The 26,021-nt window shown below is 40.6% G+C and overlaps 1 protein-coding gene across 1 annotated transcript; it reads right to left on the bottom strand.

The window, feature by feature from the left end:
* On the bottom strand, positions 1-25,397 carry LOC308640506 (zinc finger protein 490-like; the record flags this gene model as incomplete). The annotated part of the gene is made up of 5 exons (XM_081312390.1): positions 1-111; positions 6,918-7,074; positions 7,853-7,913; positions 8,094-8,217; positions 25,140-25,397. 5 exons carry the CDS (start codon positions 25,395-25,397, stop codon positions 1-3), a joined length of 711 nt encoding a protein of 236 aa, XP_081168516.1.
* Between the last annotated feature and the right edge of the window lie 624 nt (positions 25,398-26,021).

The raw sequence follows: 26,021 nt of genomic DNA, 5'->3' as shown, positions 1-26,021 counted from the left end.
CTATGGTGGAGACTCTGTTGTGGGAGACTTTTCAGCTTTGACCTTATTCTCAGGCACAAAGTTCCTTGCTAAGTCAACCGCATGGTTCACCAGTTCCACTGGTGAACCTGTCTGTAAGTATCAATACCCAATACCAAATATAATGAAAATTACTAATCCTATCTAATCAACAACTGGTATATATTTTGGCCTCAGATTTGGCCAATATTTTCTGTTTTCTCTATTTCAATAGCATTCTAATGCAAATTGTCCTTATCACTAACAGGATCAAATAAATTTTCAGACTACTCATCAGCTTTTCACAAATGACCTGAGACTCACAGCATCACATTTTTTGCAGGAGCACATCATAAATTGCTGACATCCTCCTCCAAGGTTGCTTGACACACTCCTTAAAGACAAGAAAATCTTACACCTTTTAGACTGCCCTGGACCAGGTGGTAACGTGTTCTTCACTTATCAGTTTCACTTGAGCTCCCCAATGACATCATCTATAAATCAGAGACCTCCATATGGAATTCCTCCACCAAAAGGCTCTCAAAAGACAGGCACGTTTAGCACCTTCATAGACTCCTGCACAAAAAAAAGCTTTCACAAACTCTTTATGATAAGGACATTATGGCCACTTGTGATGACTACCAATTACTGAGGGTTCCTAGAGCAGGAAGCTTCTCCTCATGGACCTTGCTATATTATTATTTTTTAAAACCATAAAATTGATTTTTACTGAAATGGTGAATTTTACAGAGTTCCTGAATTAATAAATCATGCCTGAGAATCCAAAGAAGAAAACAATATAATGGACAAGCCCATCCACCCATCATATGGTTTATTAAAACTTGGTTCCTAATGCATTTTTCTTGGAGGTACTGGGAATTGAACTCAATGGCACTCAACCACTCAGCCACCTCCCAGCCTTCTTTTTTATTTATTATTTGAGTTACTTCTTAGAGACGGTATCACTGAGTTCTTTACTACTTGTTATCCAGGGAGGCCACCTTACAAATCACAACCCTTGGGGTAAGGTTGTGGTTCAGTGGTTGACAATGTGCCTAGCATGTGTGAGGCACTGGGTTTGATCCTTAGAAAAAAAATTATATATATATATATATATATAAATTTTTAAGAAAAATTAAAAGATGGGCTGGGGATGTGACTCAAATAGTAGTGTGCTCACCTGGCATGCGTGGAGTGCTGGGTTTAATCCTCAGCACCACATTAAAAATAAAATAAAGATGTTGTGTCCACTGAAAACTAAAAAAATAAATAAATATTTAAAAATTCTTTCTCTCTTTAAAAAAAAGTGATAAAAATTCACAATCCTCCTGCCTCAGAATCTTGAGCCACTGGTATTTCAGGTGTATGCCACAGCATGTGGGGATTCTCAATAATTTTGCGAATTTCAGAGACTTTCATAAAATTTTAACAATAGTGGAATCTATGCCTGCTGCAAGTCTTTAAAACTTCTAGTACACTGTACCATTAAATAAACCTCTCCATGTTTATCTCAGTTTGTTTCACATAAGCATCACACTACAAAAGTTTGTGAGAAAATGCATTCATGAAGGAAAATATGTGCTTCAAGGTACAAGAGGTTACTTGTTATTATGTTTGGCCCCCAAATTATGTCTTTGGTATGACAAAGAATATTTTAATTCTCATTTAATCATTGTACATTCTCACTATTTGCTCAGCTACAAACCCAAATCCATCAGAAGGTAGCCATCCACCTGCCAGCTCACATGACAACACTATTGTCCAAAAGGGACAGGCAGGTCCTGTCAGGAGATTCTGGAGCCCTCCTAAAAGTGTTGATTCCTGCACTGATGTCCTCACCAAGACTGAACTCCTACAAAGAATGCCCACATCCCAGGACAGCTGCATTCACTCCAGTCCCTCACACTGCCCAGGAGCAAGCCTGCAACTACTACCTTTGGATTTATTACAAAAAAATCCAGACTGCGTCAAGTGCTCACACACCTCTATGCAATATTTCTACTAAATCAAAAACGTAAAACTAGGAAATTGCCACACTGACTTATTAGCTGCAAAGAAAGTTTTTGGAAATCTTGGGAAGCATTCAAAACTATTTTTTAAAGAAGAAGTTTTTCTGGATGGCTTAGGCTGTATTTATCAAAAACAGAAGGGCCACAGTGCACTCTTTTGGCCTTCCACTCCAAATGAACACCAAGACACAGCAAAAGGCTGGAACAGAGATAGTAGTGACAATCAACCCATCTTTGGCATGGTGGCAAACTTCAATATTTGGCCACAAGTATGTAAGGAACTCTTACCAATGATCACACAAGATCCATGATAACTGAATAGGTTGTGGGTGAGGTTTTGCTCAGGAGTCTTTGAATCCTTAGGACAAGTAACTGAATCCTTTAGCCTGAGCAGAAACAGCCCTCTCCACAGCAAGTACTGCACAATACCACCTGATTGGAGGCTGCAGCTTTATTAGTGATGAGGACACATGAGGCTAGACACCCAAGGAATGTTCCAGGAGCACATTGATTAGCTGCAGGGTTCTGAGGGGTATCACTTAATATTTTTTGGATCACTGCTTGGAATTTCATTGATCTTCATTTACATCCAGTGGGACAGGGATGGAGGTTTATATTTTTTGTAGGGGTATACAAAAAGGTGTGTTTTTGTTGTTGTTCTTGTTTTGATTAGTTCACAGAAAGTGCTTTGTGTACCAATTGAAAGATTGGTCAGAGGTCTTCCAAGCTTTGCCACAAAAGCAGAAGTCTGTGTTATAACCCACATTGAGATCTTTGCAAAATCTTTTCCTGACATTCTGTTGAAGGTCTCTTGAGAAGCTTATTTAAGATTATTTTGTGGAGAAGGGAGTGTCACTATATTAGGACATCAGACTGGGATGCTCCTTACCAAGCCTTTGGTCATGTAGTGTGTATTAAGAAAACCATCACACAATTTTTTTCCAGGGCTACTTAGGTACTCCAAAACACAGAGAGAAATCAAGCCTGGGTTTTCTGGCATATTCCACCTAAGTATTATTCATGGGGAGAAAACCTAAGTTGGATGTAATTTTTTTTTGAAAAAAAATTCACCGGTATAAAAGACCTTTAAGAAGGAAGAGATTAGCTGCACTTGTGGAGGAAACACCTGCAGAGCTACATCTGCTGATGTGGTTATCAGTGGGGTAAACACTCACAGCAGCAGCAAACTCACCACCTGAGCTATGGAGCGTTCAGTGCTAGAATGCCTGCCTAGCATGCACAAGGCAGGATTCGGTCCCCAGAACTGGGAAAAGAAAAGAGAAAGCAACTCAAGTATAGGGCAAAATATATTTTGAGAAAGTGCCTCTCTAAACAATATACACAAATGACATTATTTTTTAATGCTCTTTAATGTGCCTCCATACAGCACAATACATGAGCCTTAGAACAAGCACAAGTGACAAGAGTGGTGGTCCCAGAATCATCAACAGATCAATAAGCAATCAAGGAAAAGGAAGAGGCCAGCCGCAGGGTACACAGACACATTCCTATGGTCCCAGCTGCCAGCCTCACCCCATCTCAAAAAATAACAATTAAAAAGACCGTGGAGAAACTCAGTGGTAGCGCACTCCTGGGTGAAATCTGAACAAAGAAAGAGAGGAAAGAAGTTCAGAAGACCCGTTTCACCAATCTGTACCAAAGGCTGGAGTGGAGAGGCCTAAACTAACCTACTCAATATGTAATGAAACATTAGACACAAAAGACTTAAAATACAGGAAAATGGAATCTAACAATAAGAGAGATTTAACCCAGGAAAATGGAATCTAACAATAAGAGAGACTTAACCCAGAAAAACATGTAGCTTTCAAATCTTCATGCTGATGCAATGCTCCTCTCGAACCCAGGGTGGAATTTTGTTACCTCTGAATAGATTAAAAAAAAGAAAGAAAGAAAAAAATAAATGAAGGCACACACACCATTTTCACACACCTACAGTGGTTATCGAAAAATAAATAAATAAAATGAAATAAAATAAAATTTTCCTCAAGTGTGAACAAGTTCAAATGGATCAGAAACAAGCAAAGTTCTCACCACATTTCTACATACAGAGCTTTTCTCCAGTGTGATTTCTTAAATGCTGTTCAAAGGGACCTGGAAAGTTGAAAGTGTTACTGCAATTTTTAAAGATAGAAAAAGGATTTTCACAGATGTGAATTCTTTTATGCTTTTGGAGAAAACTCCGAAAGCTTAATACTGCCCCACATGGCTTATCCTCAGCATTTTCTACAGTATGAGTCCTTTCATACAACTGAACAAAACTAGAATGGCTGAACCCTTTATATTTCTTACTTGCATAGGATTTATTCTTTTTATTCCAAAACAATATTCCCAGGCCTTAGGAAAAAATGAGAAAACTAGAAGATTTCCCACATTTCTCACCTTCACAGGGCTTCTCTGCATGAGTGTTTTCATATATAAGAAAGGAAACAAAGCTGACAGAATGTTGCAAATCCCCCAAATTCAGAGGGTTTGTTTTTCAATGTGAGTGAAATGGCTTTGAAGGCAACAGGGAAAATGGAATGATTTGTGATATTTTTCACATTTAAAGAGTTAATCAGTTGGATGTGGTGGTGTATGCCTTTAATTCCTGAGACTCAAGAGGCTGATTTTGAATAATCAATGTTGGAGGCTAGCCTCAGGACCTTAGGAAGACCCTAAGAAACTCAGCAAGTCCCTGTCTCAAAATAAAAAGTAAACAGGATCTGGAATGTAGCTCAGTGGTAGAGCACCACCAGACTAAATCCCCAGTGGATTGATTGATTGATCGATCTCTCTCTCAAACACACACACACACATACACACAAACACACACACATTTTCAGCAGTGTGAGCCTCTCTTGTCTTTGAGGATGACATGAAATATTGATTTACCATATTTCACATTCAAAGGGTTTTTCTCCAGTAAACTTCCTACATGTATATGCGTGAAACAGTAATAACAGAAGAGTTTACCAATTGTTTTCATGCATACAACTTCTATGCAGTATGTGTTCTTTCACATGTGTGAAGCAGACAAGATGTGGCAAAGGCTTCTACACGTTGTTGACATTCATTGGGCTTCTCTCCAGTATACATTCTTCCATGTCTGTGAAGGTCACTGGATCTAGCAAAGGCTTTGCCACACTGCTTACATTCTTAGGGCTTCTCTCCAGTATGAGTTTGTTCATGTAAGTGAAGGTAAGAGGACTGAGTGAAGGCTTTGCCACACTGCTTACATTTATAGGGCTTCTCTCCAGTATGAGTGTGTTTATGCATCTGAAGGTAAAAGGCAGTAGTGTAGGCTTTTCCACATTGTTGACATTCATAGGGCTTCTCTCAAGTGTGTGTTCTTCCATGTCTGTTAAGCTGATAGGATGTAGCAAAGGCTTTTCCACATTGTTTGCATTCATAAGGCTTCTATCCAGTATGTGTTCTTCCATGCTTATGAAGCTGACGGGATGTAGCAAAGGCTTTGCCACACTGCTTACATACATAGGGCTTCTCTCCAGTATGAGTTCTTTCATGTATGTGAAGGTCACCAGTTCTAGCAAAGGCTTTGCCACACTGCTTACATTCATAGGGCTTCTCTCCAGTATGAGTTCTTTCATGTCTGTGAAGGTCACCAGTTCTAGCAAAGGCTTTGCCACACTGCTTACATTCATAGGGCTTCTCTCCAGTATGAGTTTTTTCATGTGAGTGAAGGTGAGAGGAATGAATAAAGGCTTTCCCACACCACTTACATTCATAGGGCTTCTCTCCAGTATGAGTTCGTCCATGTATCTGAAGCTAAGAGGCAGAAGTAAAGGCTTTTCCACATTGTTCACATTCATAGGGCTTTTCTCCGGTATGCATTCTTCCATGTATGTGAAGATGATGGGATGAAGCAAATGTTTTTCCACATTGTTGACATCCAAAGGGTTTCTTTCTAGTATGTGTTCTTCCATGAATCTGAAGGTAACTAGATCTAGCAAAGGTTTTTCCACACTGCTTACATTCATAGGGCTTCTCTCCAGTGTGTGTTCTTCCATGTCCTTTAAGATGATGGGACCTAGCAAAGGCTTTTCCACATTGTTTGCATTCATAAGGCTTCTCTCCAGTATGTATTCTTCCATGTGCACAAAGCTCAGGGGATGTAGCAAAGGTTTTTCTGCATTGTTTGCATTCATAAGGCTTCTCTCCAGTATGTGTTCTTCCATGTGCACGAAGCTGAGCGGATGTAACAAAGGCTTTTCCGCATTGTTTGCATTCATAAGGCTTCTCTCCATTATGTGTTCTTCCATGTGCACGAAGCTGAGGGGATGTAGGAAAGGCTTTTCCACACTGCTTACATACATAGGGCTTCTCTCCAGTATGAGTTCTTCCATGTGTGTGAAGGTCACCAGATCTAGCAAAGGCTTTTCCACACTGCTTACATACATAGGGCTTCTCTCCAGTATGAGTTCTTCCATGTGAGTGAAGGTCACCAGATCTAGCAAAGGCTTTGCCACACTGCTTACATTCATAGGGCTTCTCTCCAGTGTGAGTTTTCTGATGTATTCTAAGTAATCTGGGATACGCAAAGTCTTTCCCACATACCTTACATTTGAAATGTGCATTCCTTGTGTGTGTGATCCTGTGCTTTTGAAGACTTGTGTGTGAGATAAAGGTTTGACCATCTTGTTTACATTCATAGAGTTTCTCTCCAGAATGAGTTCTTTCATGTCTTCTAAATAAAGAGGAGAAATGAAAGGCTTTCCCACATACCTCACATTGCAAAGGTTTACCTCCACTGTGTGTTATCATGTGTCTTTGAAAACCTGGGAGAGAAGAAGAGGCTTCACCACATTGTTGACATTCATAGGGTTGCAACCCAGTATGAGTTTCTTCATGTCTTTGAATGTCATTGGAACAACTGATGACTTTCCCACATACTTTACTTTCATATGGTCTATCTCCAGTTTGCAACAACATTTGTGTGTGAACACTTTTGAGAGAAACCAGAGATTTCCTATATTGTTTAAATTCACATGGCTTCTCTTCACATTCCTCATGCTTGTAGTATTTGTGTCCAGAGTGAGATGTGATGTGCCTATGAAGGAATGAAGGACATATGAAATCTTTTGCACACATAATGAAGTCACATGGATTTACTCTATTAAAATTTTTCTTTGTTTGATTAAGAATTGGAATCGATTTGAAGGTTTCCCCACACTATTCTGTGGGGAAAGTTTGAAGTTTACCATAGGACTTCTTTGAAGAAGAAGTGACCAGCACATAATTGATACCTAACTCATTCACAGTTTTCTATTTATTGATAGGTCTTTACATTTCTACTAACATCAGGTAAAGGCTAGATTTTCTGACTTGTTAAAGTTGCCTGAAAATAAAGAGATTGAAAGGAAACAATACTTTGCAACACAGCTTCTCTATGGCTATTATTCACATAGTCATATTCACATAGGCAATTTCATAGTACTTTTTGCATGTCAAATACTTTGAAAAGACTGAATACCTGTTACAGATAAGTATATATTTCTGGCAAAAAATATTATAAGAATAAATACATTTCAAATCATGCATACTTCTTTTTTTTCTTTTTTTTTATTTTTTAAAGAGAGAGTGAGAGAGGAGAGAGAGTGAGAGAGAGAGAGAATTTTTAATATTTATTTTTTAGTTCTCAGTGGACACAACATCTTTGTTGGTATGTGGTTCTGAGGATCGAACCCGGGCCGCCCGCATGCCAGGCGTGCGTGCTACCACTTGAGCCACATCCCCAGCCCTATGCATACTTCTTCGGTTGGTTTGCTTTAAAAATTATATGACAGTTCTCAGATTCCCTCACGAATTCCTCTTGTGAGTACAGTTACCTTAGGTTGCTTCCAGAGTTTTCAATCTGATCTTCAGTGGTCTTGTCTTCCCACTTGTTTCCTAAAATGAGAGAACATAACAATCTTTATGAATATTTAGGAGCTAGAAATGCTTTGCCAAATTGTAGGTGCCATTTATGCTTCAATAATTCACCAACTGATTTCCTTTTCACCTTCTACATAAATGACCAAAATAAACATGAGTTCTCTATTTGATTAATTTTAAAATGAACATTATTACCTATAGAAGCCAGGTTTCTGAGGACTTCCAGCATCACATCTCTGTAAAGGTTCTTCTGGGAAGCATCCAGAAAAGCCCACTCCTCGGTGAAGTTCACAGCCACATCCTCAAAGGTCACTGAGATCTAAAATATCCCACAAATGTATAGTGGAGGCCAGGAGAGAATGACAGCATGAGAAATCTGCACTCAACATGCATGATGTTCACGTGATTCCCTGGCCTCCTGATTAATTCCATGATTTGGTCCATCAAATCTTTTCTGCACTCAATTTCTTACACCCATTCCAACACTAGAAATTGGCTACTCAGAAGGCAAACATCATACCCTTCCTTTGGTGAGTTCACAGGAAGTAAGACAGGCTCCCAGATCACTCCTAACTTCTTTAAGGGTTTCACCTCAGTTACATGTCCTAGAAATGTCCTGTGTGGTACAGAGCTAATATAAGCACTTCTGATAGTACTTATCTTTAGAAAAGAAAGGTGATGAGTAGAAAAATGCAGGAATCATGAAACTAAGCATTTGAGAGAGATTCTGCCAACTACAGTGGCTCTCTATACCTACAAAGTTAATATAGGCAACATGGTATTTACTGATGTCTTGTTTCCTCTGAAAGTCTATTGTTCCATACTTAAAGAAATGCCTAGAACCAGCCCCCACTCCCACCCTCCGGGCATGGGGTCACTAAGGAGATTCCTTCATAGACAACATTTAGACAACATTTCACACAGGTGGTCACAATGTGTTAACTGGAGATTAACTCATTCTGTGTGATTACACTAAGAACAACTAGAAGTTTGCAGGTACTTTACTCCAGAACAAATTTAGTCAACTAGCTTACTATTATATGACCAAAACAAACATGAATTCTCTATTTTATTAATTTAATTTATTTATTAATAAACACAACAATTTGCTAATTTCTTGTGGTTACTGTCAAAGCAGAATGGGGTAAGTGGAAAGCTGGCACGTGTCTTAGAAATAACTCTATGACCCAAAAATGTCACCATGGGCTGGAGATGTGGCTCAAGCGGGAGCGCTTGCCTGGCATGCGTGCGGCCCGGGTTCGATCCTCAGCACTACATACAAAGATGTTGTGTCTGCCGAATACTAAAAAATATGTAAAAAAATTCTCTTCTCTCCCTCTAAAAAAACAAAAAACAAAAATGTCACCTTGTCCAAACAACAGCCTTACAAAGTTTTATAACTCTCAAAACAATCTTCTTAATAAACAGCAGGCACTATTTTTCTAAGTCTCACAGCAACAATGAATGTCCAATGATTGTCAAACTCTTCTTAACGGGAGCCAGTTCACTACCATAATGTACAGTCATGAGACACATACCAATGTTGTGCTCAAGAACATTTTGATCAAGGTTGGGCCACATATGCAATGGTTGTCTGGTGAAAGAGATTCATTGTGCCTGTAGCAATGGTGGTGCAAACAAACCTAAGGCAGAAGCTCTTCCAGTGTGTGGTAAAGCAACACGTTTGTAGCCCAGAATTCTGAACTATCCCACACAGTCTGCGTGTGAAAGAGGCCACCATTCACATCTGTAAGCATGCTATGATGTCTGCACAGTGATGGAACAGACAAAAAGAAAATGTCCCTGCCACTTACACAGAAGCATACTCAAGGACTGAAACCATACAGAACCACCCCAAACAATGAAGAACCCACAATTACCCTCAGAGACATCAGCCCAACTCTGTCAGGAAAATGATGCAGACAGGAGGGCTTCATAAACCTTCAACCAAACGGGAAGCACACTGAGGTCTCAGGGTCACAGCAACATTCTAGAGGACATAAAACACACCCCTACAAGTGCACCACCAGTGAAATCCCATGCACCACCAGTGAAATCTCAAAGAACATGAGAGATAAAGCAGAAATCAGATCAGAAGAAACTGAAAAGCCTCCAGGGAAAGGGACATGAAACACAGGGCTCTGAAAAGATACAGGACAAAGAGGTGACTCAAGAGAAAAGGTGACCATTTTGAAAGAAAAAAATGTAAAAGTCCATCATAGGAAATTCATAGAGAACACCAGAGGTGGCGCTGTATTGGTATCTAAGTCATCCAACGCACATTTCAGAAAAGAACAGATAAAAGCAACCAATGAAACTGCCGCTTAAGAAAACCAGAGAAAGAAGAGCAAGGTAAACCTAAATTAACCACAGGTAGGTTGCCGCAGTCTGGCTGGGCACAATTCAGGAGCCACGTGTCAAAAGAAACGAACTTCATTTTTAGAACCACACATGCCAAACAAAAAAGCTCCTCAGGAAAAACCTTCAGAGACCAACTGCCACCACCAGCTTCCCACAAGCCTTTCAACCTCCCCCACTCCTCCTGCTCTTGAGGCCGATTGGCTGGGTCGCATGGGTGGAGCAAAAAAGTCCACCAATGAGCAGCTCCATAGTCCGAAAGGGCGGGAAAACAGCCCAATGAGCATCACCGCAGAGGAGCCAATCAGCTAGAAGTTGCTGGGGCCGCTGTGAGCCAATCATCAGCTGGCAGTCTGAAAGTTTGCTGGGGCCCCTTCGGCTGTGGCTCTCAACATCTCCCCCTCTCTGTTTAAACAACAAGCATGTGGCTTAGGGACCATGCCTGCCTTAGGTTGTCCAATAGTACATATGGTCCTTACCCGTTATCTTAGGTTGATACCATTGCAATTGGATCTTACACGTCACTGACTACCAGTCCAGTATACAGCCACACCTGTGGATAGGTCTTTGTACCAGCGGGGGGGTGAGGTTCTTTGCCTCACCTCTGTTGGCACCCAAATTTTAGCTGAACGATCATGACAAGCAGAAGGGAGGAAGATACACCAAGCCAATTGACGGCTCCTTTTGGAAAAATTGTACCACCAATGACATCATCAGCAAAAATACCCCAACACTACCACAAGTCGCTGCACCAACAGATAGTTCACAATGCATACAGGTGAGTTCACAATGCATATAAGTGATACATAGTCCAGGCAAGTTCTGCAAGCAGTTCAGTGATGGCTATTGCAGAAGCTGTAGATTGGTTTTATCTTTGTCTTCACTGGCACTGGGATGAAGATAGGAATTCTGGCAATAATGGCTAAAGAAAAAATTATGTAACATTCCAGAAGGCACTAAAAGAAAACAATTTTCTTAACAATTTACATTATCTTGAAGAGAATTATTAAATATAATGAAAAGGAAAGGTGAAAGTAAACAAACAGATCTGTTAACCTCCTTTTTTGTTCACATATTAAAACAATTCTCAACAGTTGTTTACCCAATTTAAAATAAACCATTTAAATCACGTGAAAAAAAAAAGAATATTGGATCCATTTTTTCATGAGCGCTCATCATTTATGATATATGGACATACGTACATACAAACATACAACATAAAACACAAGTGTGCACACAACTAATAAAATAATTGTAAAGGCCTTAAAACTTTTTACAGGTGAAATCTCCATTGTAATGTTTAAAAACTCTATAGTCAAAAAATAGAACTGATCAGCAAAACATTAACCTAGGTCTGTATGAGCTCAAAAAACAAAATAGAACTTCATGATGTGGGAAAGGGCAATAATAAAATAGATATTGAAAAAAGCATCCTGGTTCTGTCGCAGATGTAAGGGTAGCCAAACTGGAGTTCTGGATATCAGCTGTTATGGATTTGAGCCAAATCATCTTCTTTTTGGTCTGTAGAAATCGCTTTAGTTAGGGCTGGGGATGTGGCTCAAGCGGTAATGCGCTCGCCTGGCATGCGTGTGGCCCGGGTTTGATCCTCAGCACCACATACAAAAACAAAAGATGTTATGTCCACCGAGAACTAAAAAATAAATATTAAAAAATTCTCTCTCACTCTCTCTCTAAAAAAAAAAGAAATCGCTTTAGATAATCTCTCTGGAATCCAAATCGGCTGCTGTTCTCCCTGTGGAAACACATAAACAGACCCCCCGACTCCAGACAATTACTGGGTCAGGACCTTTCCATTGTCCTGTTAGAATATCCTCCCAAAGTACCTTGGGCTTATGTACATTTTTTGGACACATATGCCTTTCTACAGCACTAAGCCCTGATGAATCCAAATTTTAAAAGTTTAGAGTAAAAAGGGTTATTTTAAGTTTAACTTTGGGGAATATATACCCCTTCCCAATTCCTTCTTTTTGCTTTAATAAGTAGATTTTAATAGTTTGATGAGCTCTTTCAACTATGCCTTGTCCCTGTGGATTGTATGGGATTCCTGCTATATGAGTAATGCCAAATGTTGAGCAAAATTGTTTAAAAGAGGTAGAAGTATAACCAGGAGCATTACCTGGTTTTAACAGTTTTGGAACGCCCATAGTGGCAAAATTTTGTAATCAATGAGCTATAACATCTTCAGTTTTTTCTCCGGCATGAAGGGAGCCCACCAAAAATCCAGAAGAAGTATCAACTGTAACATGCAAATATTTTAATTTTTCAAATTCTGGCAAGTGTGTGACGTCCATCTGCCAAATATGGTTAGGTATCAGTCCTCTAGGATTGACTCCAAGATTAACTTGTGGTAAAAAGGTCACACAATTTTGACATTGTTTTATTATTTGTCTAGCTTGTTCCTTAGTTATTTTAAAATGCTTTTGTAAAGTATTAGCATTGACATGGAACCTTTTATGAAAATTTATAGCTTCTTCTAGTGTAGAGAAAATATGTATGTCATGTGTAGTTTTATCTGCTAAGGGCTCCCGGCAATCCTGTATGTGCCCTGAATGGATCTTTTCTGTCCCAGATTAGACTTTGTATAGTGGAAAGCAAAGAGAAAACAGTAGAGGAAGGGGAAATCCTACCAGCATCTTCAAGGGATACTATAGCATTAACTATATACTGATTATCGGAAAATAAATTAAATACAGAATCTTTAAACATCACAAAAGCTTGTAATACTGCATTAAGCTCTACCTTTTGAGCTGATTGTTTGGGTACTAAAAATGTAAAAGTTTGATCAGGTGTAACTATTGCTGCTGTACCATTATTTGACCCATCAGTGAATATATTTGGAGCATTCATGATAGGTGTTTTTCTTGTCATTTTTGGAAAAATTACAGGATGCAATGACCAAAAAGACAATAAAGGATTAGATGGTAAGTGGTTATCAAATGAAACATTAGATTTGCACATGATTATTGCCCAAGTATTTAACTCATTAGCTAACTCATCAATTTGATTCATAGTATATGGAGTAATAATTTTATTGTGAGAAATTCCAAACACTCCCTTTGCTGCTTTTATTCCTTTGAGAGTATTAAGTGTCCTACAGCCTCAGGATACCTAGTAAGAATAGTGTTAGTAGAATAGGATAAATGTATCCATAATAATGGACCTTCTTGCCAAAATACTCCTGTAGGAATATTTTTTGTTGGTAGGACAATAAATAATAAAGGCAAACTTATATCAATTCTATCCAAATGCATATTTTCCATATATGTTTCAATGATTTTTAATGCCTTTCTTGCTTCAGGCATTAACATTTGGGGTGAATTTAGATCTGATGGACCTTTTAGGATATCAAATAAAGGTCCCAACTCTCCTGTTGGTATACCTAGATAAGGCCTTATCCAATTTATGACTCCTAATAACTTTTGAAAGTCACTAAGTGATTTGAGTTGATCTACTCCTATTTGAAGTTTTGGTGGACAGACCATGGTTGAGGATAATAGAACTCCTAATTAATTGGAAAATTTAATTGTACTTTATTGCGATCTCTAGATTATAATTTTTTAATAAGTTTGTGAGTGTGGCATAACATTCTAGAAATGTGTTCTTATCTTTGTGTGCTAATAATACATCATCCATATAGTGAAATATTTGTAGTTCAGGATTTTGATTTCTAAGTGGCTGGATTACATTGTTAACATAAATTTGACACATAGTAGGGCTGCTAGCCATCCCTTGAGGGAGTACTTTCCACTCATATCTCTGATCAGGACCTTCATGATTCAGTGCAGGGATAGTAAATGCAAAACGTGGACTATCCTCAAGATGAATTGGAATTTAAAAAAACAATCTTTAATATCTATAACTAAAACATACCAAGTTTTTGGCAAAGCAGACAATTGAGGAATCCCCGATTGAGCAGGTTCCATAATAACCATCTCATTATTAATGGCTCTTAAATCTTGCAATAATCTCCATTTACCAGATTTCATTTTGATGACAAAAATGGGAGTATTATGCAGAGATACAGAAGCTTGTATATGTCCTTCCGCTAATTGTTGTTTGACCAGGTCATGAGCTGCTTGTATCTTTCCTTTAGTCAGGGGCCACCGAGGAACCCATACTGGTCTTTCTGATTTCCAAGTAATTTTTATTGTCTCAGTGGCCCTTTCTGAAAAATCCAACCCATGTCTGTCCTTTCCTTGATCTATTTGTATTGGTGCTGCTATACCTTGTTCTTGTTTTTCTAATATTTTTCCTTTCCTAAAACCTTGTCTAGTCATAATAGTGGGTGCATTTTGGTTGATGTTATTTGTTAATGTCAAACCTAATTGATCTAGGACATCTCGTCCCCATAAATTTACGGGAAGATGATCCAATACATATGGCTGTACAGTTCCTTCACATCCTTCAGGATTCTTCCAAACTAATACCATTGCACTTCTATGGGGATTAGTCACCACTCCTAGGCCTCGAAGCATTTGAGTGGCTTGTTGTAATGGCCAATGTTTTGGCCATTCTTGATGAGAGATGATGCTAAGGTCTGCACCTGTATCCAGTAGCCCATTAAATTCATGTCCTTGAATATTTAGTTTTAGCATGGGGCGAGAATCTAAATTTAAAGAAGGCACAGCCCAATCTACACCTGTGGAGCCTAATCCCTTGGAACCTCTTTCTACAGTACGACTGGAAATTTTATCATGTAGGCTGGGTATTATTAGTAACTGTGCTATTCTATCTCCTGGTGAAATTACTGATACACCCTTTGGAGGACTGGCTATAATTTTTATTTCACCTTCATAATCGGGATCAATTACCCCAGGACTTATCATAAATCTTTTTAGAGAAGAAGAGCTGCATCCCAATAATAAGCCTACTGTTCCTTTGGGAAGAGGTCCTTTTACCCCTGTGGGAATGATTTGAACTCCATCTCTGAAGTTAGTACGGATCTGGCGGAGGCGCAGATGTCCAACCCTGCGCTCCCTCTGGTTTGTCTGATGAGGGATCTGATGGAAAATGTGTCCTGGGCACTACCCTGATGGGGTTGCTAGGTTCCTCCAGTGCTCCGTATATTTGTGGTTTTGGGCCCCGGAGCATTGGGTCCCCCTGTCCATTTTTTGACAATGGAGCCCGATGCCTTTCTCCATGATATCATGGATAAACACCTGGTCCTTGTTCATTTTTTGATAATGGAGTACCCTGTATGGTGGTTTGAGAACGGCATTCATTAGCCCAATGTTTCCCTCTATGGCATCATGGGCAAATACCCGGTATTCTACTCCTTTGATACCTAGTTTTGTTAAACCCTCCTCCTATGGGGCAATTCCTTTTAAAATGTCCTGTTTGTTCACAACTGTAGCATGTTCTTGGCCTGGCATCTAAAGCCTGTTTTACTGCAGCTGCCACGACTTGCTCTTGTTCATTAATGTCTCTACATAATTTAATATATGTGTTTAAATCTTCATGTTTCCATGGTCTAATGACTTCTCTGCACCAATGATTTGCTTGCTCATAAGCCAGTTGTTTTATTAATGGCATTGCTTGTTCTGTATTCCCAAAAACTCTGGTAGCTGTTTGAATAAGCCTATCTACAAATTCAGCATAAGGTTATTAGCTCCTTGTATTACCTTAGATAATTGACCTTGTAAACCTCCATGCCCTTGTAATGTCTTCCATGCCCTAACCACATCTGCAGCAATTTGTGTGTATACACCAGGATCATATGCAATTTGTTGCTGCTGATCCTCATAAGGTCCCTTTCCTAACAACATACCTACATTTCTCTGAGGATAACCAGCTGCTGCATTTTGCTAGCCGTCTCCTTGCAAAATTCCTCATTGGCAACCTTCCATAACAGGTATTGTCCTCCATTTAGCACAGCTTTACACATATTAGCCCAATCTGCTGGCGTCATGTTCAAGTTGGTAACGGATTCAACCATGCTTACAGTGAAGGGTGCTTGAGGACCATAGGTTTTTACAGCCTCTTTTAGCTGCTTCACTTTTTTGAAATTTAAAGCATGGTGAATTTGCTGCCCTCCTGCCTCAAATACAGAGCATGTTAATATTTGAGATCCTGTCTCAGGATCCCAACTATCTACTGCGGGGATTGGGGGCCTCCCAGCATATGGAAGTGGCCTTGTTGGTTGGTCACTTACGTCCTCTGGTGATAGAAAGGTATTAGTAGCAGTCTCCTGTAGAGGTGGTGCTGTTGGTTGGACACTTACACCCTCTGGTGATAGAAAGGTGTTAGTAGCAGTCTCCTGTTGTAACTTTCCCCTGATGGCTTTTTCTGCTTTACACTTTCTTTCTCTGACTAGCTTAAGAGGCCTTTGGACAAAGCAAACAAGATACGAACATCCACAATGGCAATGTGCCAACTGGCAGAGTCCCTGGGCTTTTTTCTTCTATTCTTTTTAAATCTTCACCATGATGGTTCCATTGTGATATATTCAACAACTCCTCCTTAAAAAGCCATGGGCTTTTTGTATTGTATCAATGTATGCCCTGACTGCTCTTGATTTTACTGGGATGACTCCTTTTTACTGGGATGCCTCCTTCCTCTAACAATTTACTTAACACTCTTTTGGTTTGTTTTTTACTAATGTCTGATCCCATATTTCTACTATAATACAACCCAACAAGATGACACCAAACAAAACCGAGATAGAATGAAATAAAAATGGAACAACAATAAATCATTATAGCCTTTCTATCCTCATGACATGTGCATCCGTCCTTTCTCCCTATCTGTTCCTCAGACGTAAATATTTTTTCCTCAGATGTGAGCAGTTTTTCTTCAGTCTCACTCATCTCCAGGGACAGGCAACTTAAAACAAAAGTGAAGCAAAACAAAAGAAGAATCTTAAAATGGCTACCCATCTTCTCACCCTGCCCTCAGGGGCAAGCAGTTTACCTTATCACTTACCCTCAGTCGTTCCCCGTGTGGCCCACCAAATGCTGCAGTCTGGCTGGGCACAATTCAGGAGCCACTTGTCTAAAGAAACAAACTTTATTTTTAGAACCACAAAGGACAAACAAAAAAGCTCCTCAGGAAAAACCTTCAGAGTCCAACTGCCTCCACCGGATACCCACAAGCCTCTCAACCTCCCCCACTCCTCCTGCTCTTGAGGCTGATTGGCTGGGTCGCATGGGCGGAGCCAAAAAGTCCCTGAATGAGCAGCTCCGTAGGCTGAAATTGCGGGCAAACAGCCCAATGAGCATCAACACAGAGGAGCCAATCAGCTAGAAGTTGCCGGGGCCGCTGTGAGCCAATCATCAGCTAGCAGTCTGAAAGTTTGCTGGGGCCCCTTCGGCTGTGGCTCTCAACAGTAGGTAACAGAGAAAGTGTTGATGAAACAACACTCAGGAAATCCGCAGTCTGCAAATCAAGTTCTTCATGAACATCAGCATCACTGATTAACTAGCAAAAGGCTAAGAATACAGAGGACAGGGACTGGGGTTGTGGCTCAGTGGAAGAGTGCTTGCCTAGTGCTTCGGAGAAACTGGGTTCAATCCTCACTGCCACATAAAAAGAAAGAAATTAAAAGTGTAAAATATACAATAATATTAAAGAAAAAAACAACGAGGACTGAAAACCTACTAACAGATTTAAAACTGTCATCGTCAACAATGCATTGGGACTTCAAGATTATCATAAATGTGCTTGACACAAGTTAGACAACTTACAGAAACTGGACCATTTCTTTGAGAGAGACAATCTCCTACAACTTACACACAAGGGGAAATACACAAAACAGATGAGCCCATGGCTGCTGAGAAAAACAGAGTCAGTAACTAATTACTTCCCAAAAAGGCAAGGCCAGGCTCCGACATCTCAAACAGGCTTCCATGAGACACATAAGAACTGCCACCAATTTTCTACTTTGTTTCCAGAACATAGAAGCTGAGTTAACACCTCCTAAGTCTTCCTGAGGCATAAGTTACCATATTATCCAAATTAAAGGGATGAAGAAAAGTATTAAATAGAAAAGAAAACTATGAATGATGCTCATAATCATAAATGCAAAATTTAAACATAAATGCAAAAAAAACTGTACAATTAAGTCATCACACTCCAAATGTCTATGCAAATGATGTGAAAATTATGGGCACAGGAACCCTCACTGCAGTGACTACAGCAGCCATATCCAGAACGGCCCAAAACTAGATGCAAGGAAGATGCACATTTCAATACTGAATGGACAAGCTGAAGTTTAACCACACCAAAGAGCATCACCCAGAAAATGAGCTCTGCAGCCTGGAAAGATACAGCACCCTTAAAGGCAGACTGGTAAGTGAGAGAATCCAGTTTGAAATGGCCAAGTGCAGTAAGATTCCAAGTCAAGAACATTCTGGAAAAGACAACATTATAGATGCACTAGCAGAACTGATGGGTGCCAGGGACTTAGGGAGCAGAGAGGGAGGAAGGAATGAGGAGGAGTGATGAACAGGTGGAACACAGGATTCCCAGAGCAGTGAAACTCTTCTGTATGACATTATCTTGTATACGACGTGACACACACAATCACATCACAAGGAAGAGGAACCCTAAAGTAAAGGATGAACTTTGGCTTATCCTAAATGTTGCTTCATCCATTCTCTTTATCAAATGTTCAACACTGGTTTAGTAACTAACAAACACCCTACACCAATGCAATATGTTGAAAACAGTGGAGACTATCAGCTGGAGAGAAGGCGTATTTGATACTATGTGTAATGGCACATTTAATTGTCACCTTGATTGGATTAAAGGATGCCGATGATTAATGAGCTTCAGGGTGTGTTCATGAGGGTGTGTCTACAAATGACGGGCATATGGGATAGTGAGCCAAACTGGAGAACCTCCTTAAGCTAGGCAGCACCATCCAATAGGACGCTGTCTTGGGTGGAACAAAATTCTTCACTCTGCCAAGGTGGACTCTGCCAGTGATTCTCTATTGAGTTTCCAGAATCTTTGGTCTGGACTAAGGCAGCACCATTGATCCCCCTTGTTCTGAGGCTTCAGCCTCTGGGACTCTGCAGCTACTACTTCTCAAGCTCTCCAGCCTGCAGATGGCTACTGTGGACATGCACCTTCGGGTCAAGTAGGCCAATCTAATGAATCCCCTTTGATAATCATACTTCCTCTTAATACTTTTCCTCTAGAGAACACTGACTAAAACTATGTAAGCCTAAAATTGCTCATAAAAACAAAGTTTATCTAATAAAAAGTAAATAAACTAACAAGCCATGAAGTTTAAAACTGTATACACAAGAAACAATATTAATATGCTAAATACCTTTTTCATAATAATGCAAAAATAAAGCAAAGAGGAAGAGTCATAATTATAAATTTAAAAAGTATGAACAAAAGTTAGAAAACTGATTTTCAATACTATTTTCATCTAGAAAGAAATTGGATGATAAGTCTTCAAAACTCATTCCAACTGCTGGTGTAGTGGTGTGCACCTGTAATTTCAGCCTCTAGGGAGGTCAAGGCAGGGAAATGGCAAAAGTTTGAGGCCTGTCTCAGCAACATAGCAAGACACTCAGAAATTTAGTGAGACTGGTCTTCATCAAAAATATCAAGGGGATCTGGGACTGTAGCTGAGTGGCACACCACTTGCTAACATGTGTGAGGCACTGGGTATGATCCTCAGCACCACAGAAAAATAAATAAAATAAAGGTATTCTATCCATCTACAACTATAGAAAATAAAAATAAATAAATAAATAAATAAATAAATAAATAAATAAATAAATAAATAAATAAATAAGAAGGGCTGAGGATGTGCTCAGTGGTCAAGTGCCTGTAGGTTTATTCCCCAGTAAAACACCTGCCCACCTCCAGAACGTTGCTCAGAAATTGAAATTCATTTCTGGGAGATAACTAAGCATGAGCAAGTCCATGGCATCAATTCCCAGCACTCAATAAGTAAGCAAATAAATAAACAACAGTCTACAATACTAATTCTCTTGGGCTGGAGAGTAGTGCTTGGTAAAATACATGTAATGAGAGATAAAAATGATTATAATACAAAAGGCACACAATTAGAGGCATAAAAACACAACAAAATCAGTGGAAAGACACCACACTTTCTCACAAAGAAGACTGAATGCTCCCATGATCTAAACTCTCTGAAAAAACACTGAGTGTTTCAGTAAATTCTGTGAAATTTAGGGCATGGTTTACTGTATTTTGAAGGTAAACTTAAGAAAAACTACATCTAAAAATTTAAATAGTTGGGTTGGGATTCTGGCTCAGCAGTAGACTGCTTGCCTAGCACATGAGAGGCCCTAGGTTTGATCCTCAGCACCACAAAAAAATAAATAAATAGGTATGGTGTCCAACTACAGCCACAACAAAAAATACTCTTCAAAAAATTGGAAATAGTAAACTCTATCTAAGACCAGGCAAAATGTTGTACAAGACAGAGAGAATAGAGAGCATTTATATTACTCCCAAATTTCGTAAGCTAAAAGGCTAGCTCTCAAAGGGGTGGCCCTACGAGGAGGCAGTTGGGAGGGAACAGGAATTAGGTGACATGGTGAGGGGATCAGCACCCTTATTTAGACACATGGATCTCTCCTTTGCAGGAAACAGGTGTCATTTACTCTTTCACTGATATTCAGTGATTAAATGATTACAGTTGGGTATTCAAGCTATTGCCAAAATTGTCCTTAAAATTTACAATGAAGACGGGTGTGATGGTGCATACCTGTAACCCCAGCGGTTCAGGAGTCTGAGGCCCTAGAAGATGTAGCAAGACTCTGTCTCAAAACAAAGAATCTAAAAGGGGCTTGTGGTTAAGCACCTCTGGGTTCCATTCCTGATAACAAAAAACCACACAGTTAGCATGAACCTGCCAAGTTCAGAAACAACAGTGAAAAACTGTCGTCCTTTGTCAAATTCATCACCTTGTGAAGGACAGACACAAGTTTCCATGAAATCACATTCATAAATTTATCCACCACTATTTTTGTAGAATTGGACTCAAATTCTGCAGCAATAATGCAAGACAGAGTTTCTCTGTATCTTACGTGGTATTTTGGAATCGAGGGTTGGATTTCAATTTGAAACCACTGAAAAGACAAATCTGAATCTTACAAACTTTCTACACATGCTCAGGGGTAGCAAAAGATAAATTAGTCATTTAGATGTTTTCTTTTTCTATTTTTTCTTTTTTGTTTGATGCCTCCGAGATTAAACCCAGAGATATTACTACTGAGCCACATCCCCAATCATTTTTATATTTTATTTTGAGACGCAGTCTCACCAGGTTGCATAAGGCCTCGCTAAGTTGCTAAGGCTGTCCTCAAATTTGCAACACTCCTGTCTCAGCCTCTGGAGCAGGAAGGATCACAGGTGTGCACCACTGTATCTGGCTGTAAGCTGGGATTTTTAACAAAAAAAAAAAAAGGTGGATTTTAACCCAACTCTTTCTTGCTTCTTTAATAATAGTCCATCCCATTTGGCTCTGAATAAATAAACCAGGGCCTCAGATAAGTGAGCATATCATTTCAAAGTGATACACAGAAAGCTTTGGTGCTGAGGGAGAACAGATGTGTCAGGCTAAAGGGGCAGGGAAGGTCTCTGACAGCTGGGACATGCTTCCTCCTGGTCTTGCTCATGGAGAGCATCCAGGATCACCCTCCCAGGCACCTGGACCATGACTCCAGTCTATGAGGCTTTTCAGATTTGCACAGCTCTGCACTGGGGTGGGTGGTCCTTATGCTCCAGGAGAGGTTTTGCTCCTTCACACCATGAGAGACTAAAAGGGCAGGAGTCACTGCTCACCTTGACCCTCAGCACCAGCATCCACAGGCCGACTCTCCACCTGTCTCCAAATAATGGGAACAGAGCTTGGGGAAAACAAGATCCCATGGAAATAGCTGTTTAGATGAGGCCTTTTTCAGGAGATTCCTTAGCCCAGGGGCCCCAGCAGCTTCCCTGAGAGCCTGCCCCCCACACATCAGGCTGCCCTCTAGGGGGAGCTGACCCAGGGCCTGAAATTCTGTTCACCCTGCAAGGCACAGGGCAGTTGTGGGCACTCTGTGGCAGCTCCAGGAGAGGACAGTGGCTGAGGACATGGGACTTTGGGAGGTGTCCAAAGGGAACCTCTGCCCAAGAAATCTGACATGGTGTCTACACCTAAGGAAGATCAAAGAAAAAGCACAAGATTTTTACAGCTGTGAACTCAAGTTCTCTATACAGTTGCATCTACATCAAAGAACCTTCAGAGTACTTGACTTTGGCTAACTAGACGACCACCATGAGTGTAGAAAGGCAGGGTTCTGTATGGAGAGCAAACATTATCTTTAATAGCCAATCATCTTAATTTCTGTATCAGACCACAATCTCAAAACTTCTCAGAATATATCACTGACCTTACCAGACGTCTCCAAAATCTACCAAAGCTCACAATGCAGTAACAGACATACAGAAGAAATTTTCTTTGTTTTTTCTGTACCCCACCAATCTGATGTCCCTACCAATGCAATTGGTTAATGCACTAATACACAGTTTCTTTTATAAAAGTTCATGGAGGCCAGGCACAGTGGCACACAACTGTAATCCCAGCAGCTTGAGAGGCTAAGATAGGGGGATTGCTAAATTCAAAGCCAGACACAGCAACTTAGTGAGATCATGTCTGAAAATATAATATAAAAAGGGCTGGGGATGTGGCTCAGTGATTAAGTGCCCCTGGGTTCAATCCCTTGTATGAGGAAGAAAGGAAGGAAGGAAGGAAGGGAGGGAGGGAGGGAGGGAGGGAGGGAGGGAGGAAGGGGAAGAAAGGAAGGAAGGAAGGAAGGGAGGAAGGAAGGAAGGAAGGAAAGAACATAAAGAAGAAAAAGAAAGAAAAAAAGTGATGTAATCTCTTCCAGAGAGGGACACACACATCATTCAGGGTAACTTGAATCCATGTTCCTTAGTATGATAATTAATATTTGGGTTAAAATGAACTATTTTCTGTAGCTGGGGTTGTTGATGCCTTTAAACCCAATAGATTGGGAAGCTGAGGCAGGAGGATCACAACTTTCAGGCCAGGCTGGGCACCATAGCCAGATCCTTTCTGAAAATCATACTGAAAAGAGCTGGGGATGAAGGACAGTCAAGGAATCAGACATTAATATAGTGGCATCCCCTTTTTTCACAGAAAATTTTAACTGGGTTTCTCCAGAAATCTTCACCATGGCTAATTTTAACTGTCAACAAAAGAGTGTCCACAAAAAAGTTCAGTGTAGATAAACTTCCTATTTTTGTGTTGCCCTATTTTACTGGGCTGCTAGTCTGGAAGAAATCAGCACTCCAGGTGCTGGACTCCCCCTTACTAGTTTTTTACACACTTGTATCCAGTATAGTAGTTTGTAGAAATGTGCAAATAAGGCCTCTGGCCTTGAGCTGGGTTTCAGAGAAGTCACCAACTGGGCTCCATGGTAACAGCTGGTGGGGGAGGAAAGAAAGGGGAGAAGCTCTCCCCTCCTCAGGTGCTGTCCTTGAAGGGTTAACTTGGCCAGAACAGAGAAAGAAAAATCTGCTTTTATGTGTGTGATGTGACAACTTGACTATGGTGACTCCACTTAGTGAACTCAGCCATGACACTCAAAAAGCTCATGACTGGGGCAGTTTGTAATCTTTTATTCATGAAAATTCCCCAAGAACACAGAATGACCTATGAGGCCAACTGGAGACTAACTGACCACAACTTTCAGGCTTGCTTATGTTGCCTGAACCCCCAAACTTCCCTTTTGTGGTTTTTGTGCTTAAATATGGAGCCAACTAAAGGCAGGGGCACCACTCTGACCATCTCATTCTTTCAAGAGCAGAGTTTCTGACACTGGCCAGCAATAAAGGCTTAACTGGAATGAGACTGTGTGGTCTGTTATTTGTGGGTCTCGGTATTACAATGTGAAATCTGAGCCCCCTCCCCTTACATGCTGGGTATAAAATTCTGAAACCACCTGAACTCGGGGTTCAGGGGATGGATGGATTGATTACAGCAAAAACAGTGCCCTCTGAGACTGGCTGCAGCCAGATAAAACTGTTTAAAGCTACCTTCAGTGCCTTGCCTCCTTTGTCCCTACATCATTATTACCCGTGTGCTTACCTAACTACAGGACTGGTGTGACTCTACATCATGGACCCTCAGAAAACGGAGCAGTTATACTGTATTGATGTAGCCCAGGATTCCGTATCCCTGGGATCTATAAACAACCCCCTTATTCCCTTTAGAGCAGTTATTCTGACCAAACACAAGGAAGTGTTAAGTGATTATTCTTTCCCCTCAAGGATAATATTCACAAATAGAAAACAAATGCTTTCAAAAGTGTTGTTCTTGCCAGGGACATTGGCACAGGCCTGTAACCCCAGTTAAGCGGGAGGCTGAAGCAGGAGGATCACAAATTGGAGGCCAGCCCAGATTCCAACACAAGGGGAAGGGAGGAAGGGAGAGGAGAAGGGAGGGGGGAAGGAAGATTGATTTATTCTTTCCAACATTTCACTAAGCGATAATGACAATTAGCAGACTGTGTCTATTTGAAATGAGTGGGAAGAAGGAATGTCTGGCTGAGCTGCGAGGTGGAGGGAAGGTGGCCTTTTAGAAGGCAGGAGGCGCCTGCAATATGGAGGACCTCCACTGGGTGGAGCTCCACTGAAAGAAGGAAGGTGCATTTATGGTCCTGCTTCCTACACGTTGGGAAAAGTGAGTGTGGGCCACAGGTAGGGATCAAAGGGGACACCTGGGACCTGAGCCTCCCTTCCTAACCCAGGGAACCAGGGGACAGGGCCCAGGGCCACCCGACAGCAGCGACTCCCCGCGCCACTCAGCTGCTCACCGCCCGCCGGGCTCCAAGGCAAGTGCTGACCGCCTACCTTCAGCGAACTCACCATTTTTGGCTTCTCTGGTGACCTGGCGTCCACTGGAGGAACCTCCAGGCACCCGAGATCCCCGAGAACACTGGCAGCGCAGTCACCTGGGTCCCTGGAGCAGAGAACACGGGGGCCTGGAGCAGGAGTAGCCCAGTCAGTGAGGAAGAAAAGCCCGCAAGCTTGCGGAAGCCCGCCCTTCCCCTCCCTCTGCGCACTGATTGGACAGTTTCCCCCAGCGACCCGGATGGATGGCCTCCAGGCCCGCCTCTGGATCATGACTGACAGGTAACATCATCCAATCACAGGCTGAAATTGGGTAGAGTGACAGATTCGTGGCCCCAGCCCTTTTCAGGAGGAGCTTCCAGGCTGTGCTGGGAACTAATCCAAGTAGGAAGCCTTGGCTAGGCCTCTGCGACAGAGGTGACACAGGCCGCTGTGCTTTCTGAACAAGGCAAGGCCCTGGGTTTAACCTCAGCACAAAAACAAAGCACAGCTTCTCCTGGAGGCTGAGGCTGGAGGAGCCCAAGGTCAGGTCAGCACCTGCAAACAGTGAGACCCTCTCTTCAAATAAAATGAAAAGGGTGGTGATGGAGCTCAGAGGTCGGGGTCAAGCCCCATTGGGTTTATTCCCCAGTACCTTAAAAAAGAAAGAATGATATTTTATTATATATTATATATAATATATATTTTATATATTTTTTGTATATATAAAATATATATCATATATTTTTATAAAATATATATATAATATATTATATATTTTTATATATAAAATATGTATTTTATATAATATATTCTATATATAAAATAGATATTTCATACAATATAGTTCATATATATATAATATATATAGATATATAAAATATATATAATATATATATATTTCTCACACTAAGTACA

The sequence above is a fragment of the Spermophilus citellus genome, assembly GCF_964194105.1.
Source record: "Spermophilus citellus genome assembly, contig: SCAFFOLD_223, whole genome shotgun sequence".
NCBI classification, from domain to species: domain Eukaryota; kingdom Metazoa; phylum Chordata; class Mammalia; order Rodentia; family Sciuridae; genus Spermophilus; species Spermophilus citellus.
Note: the sequence above shows the minus strand (reverse complement) of the source record. Positions and strands in the feature narration are given on the sequence as shown.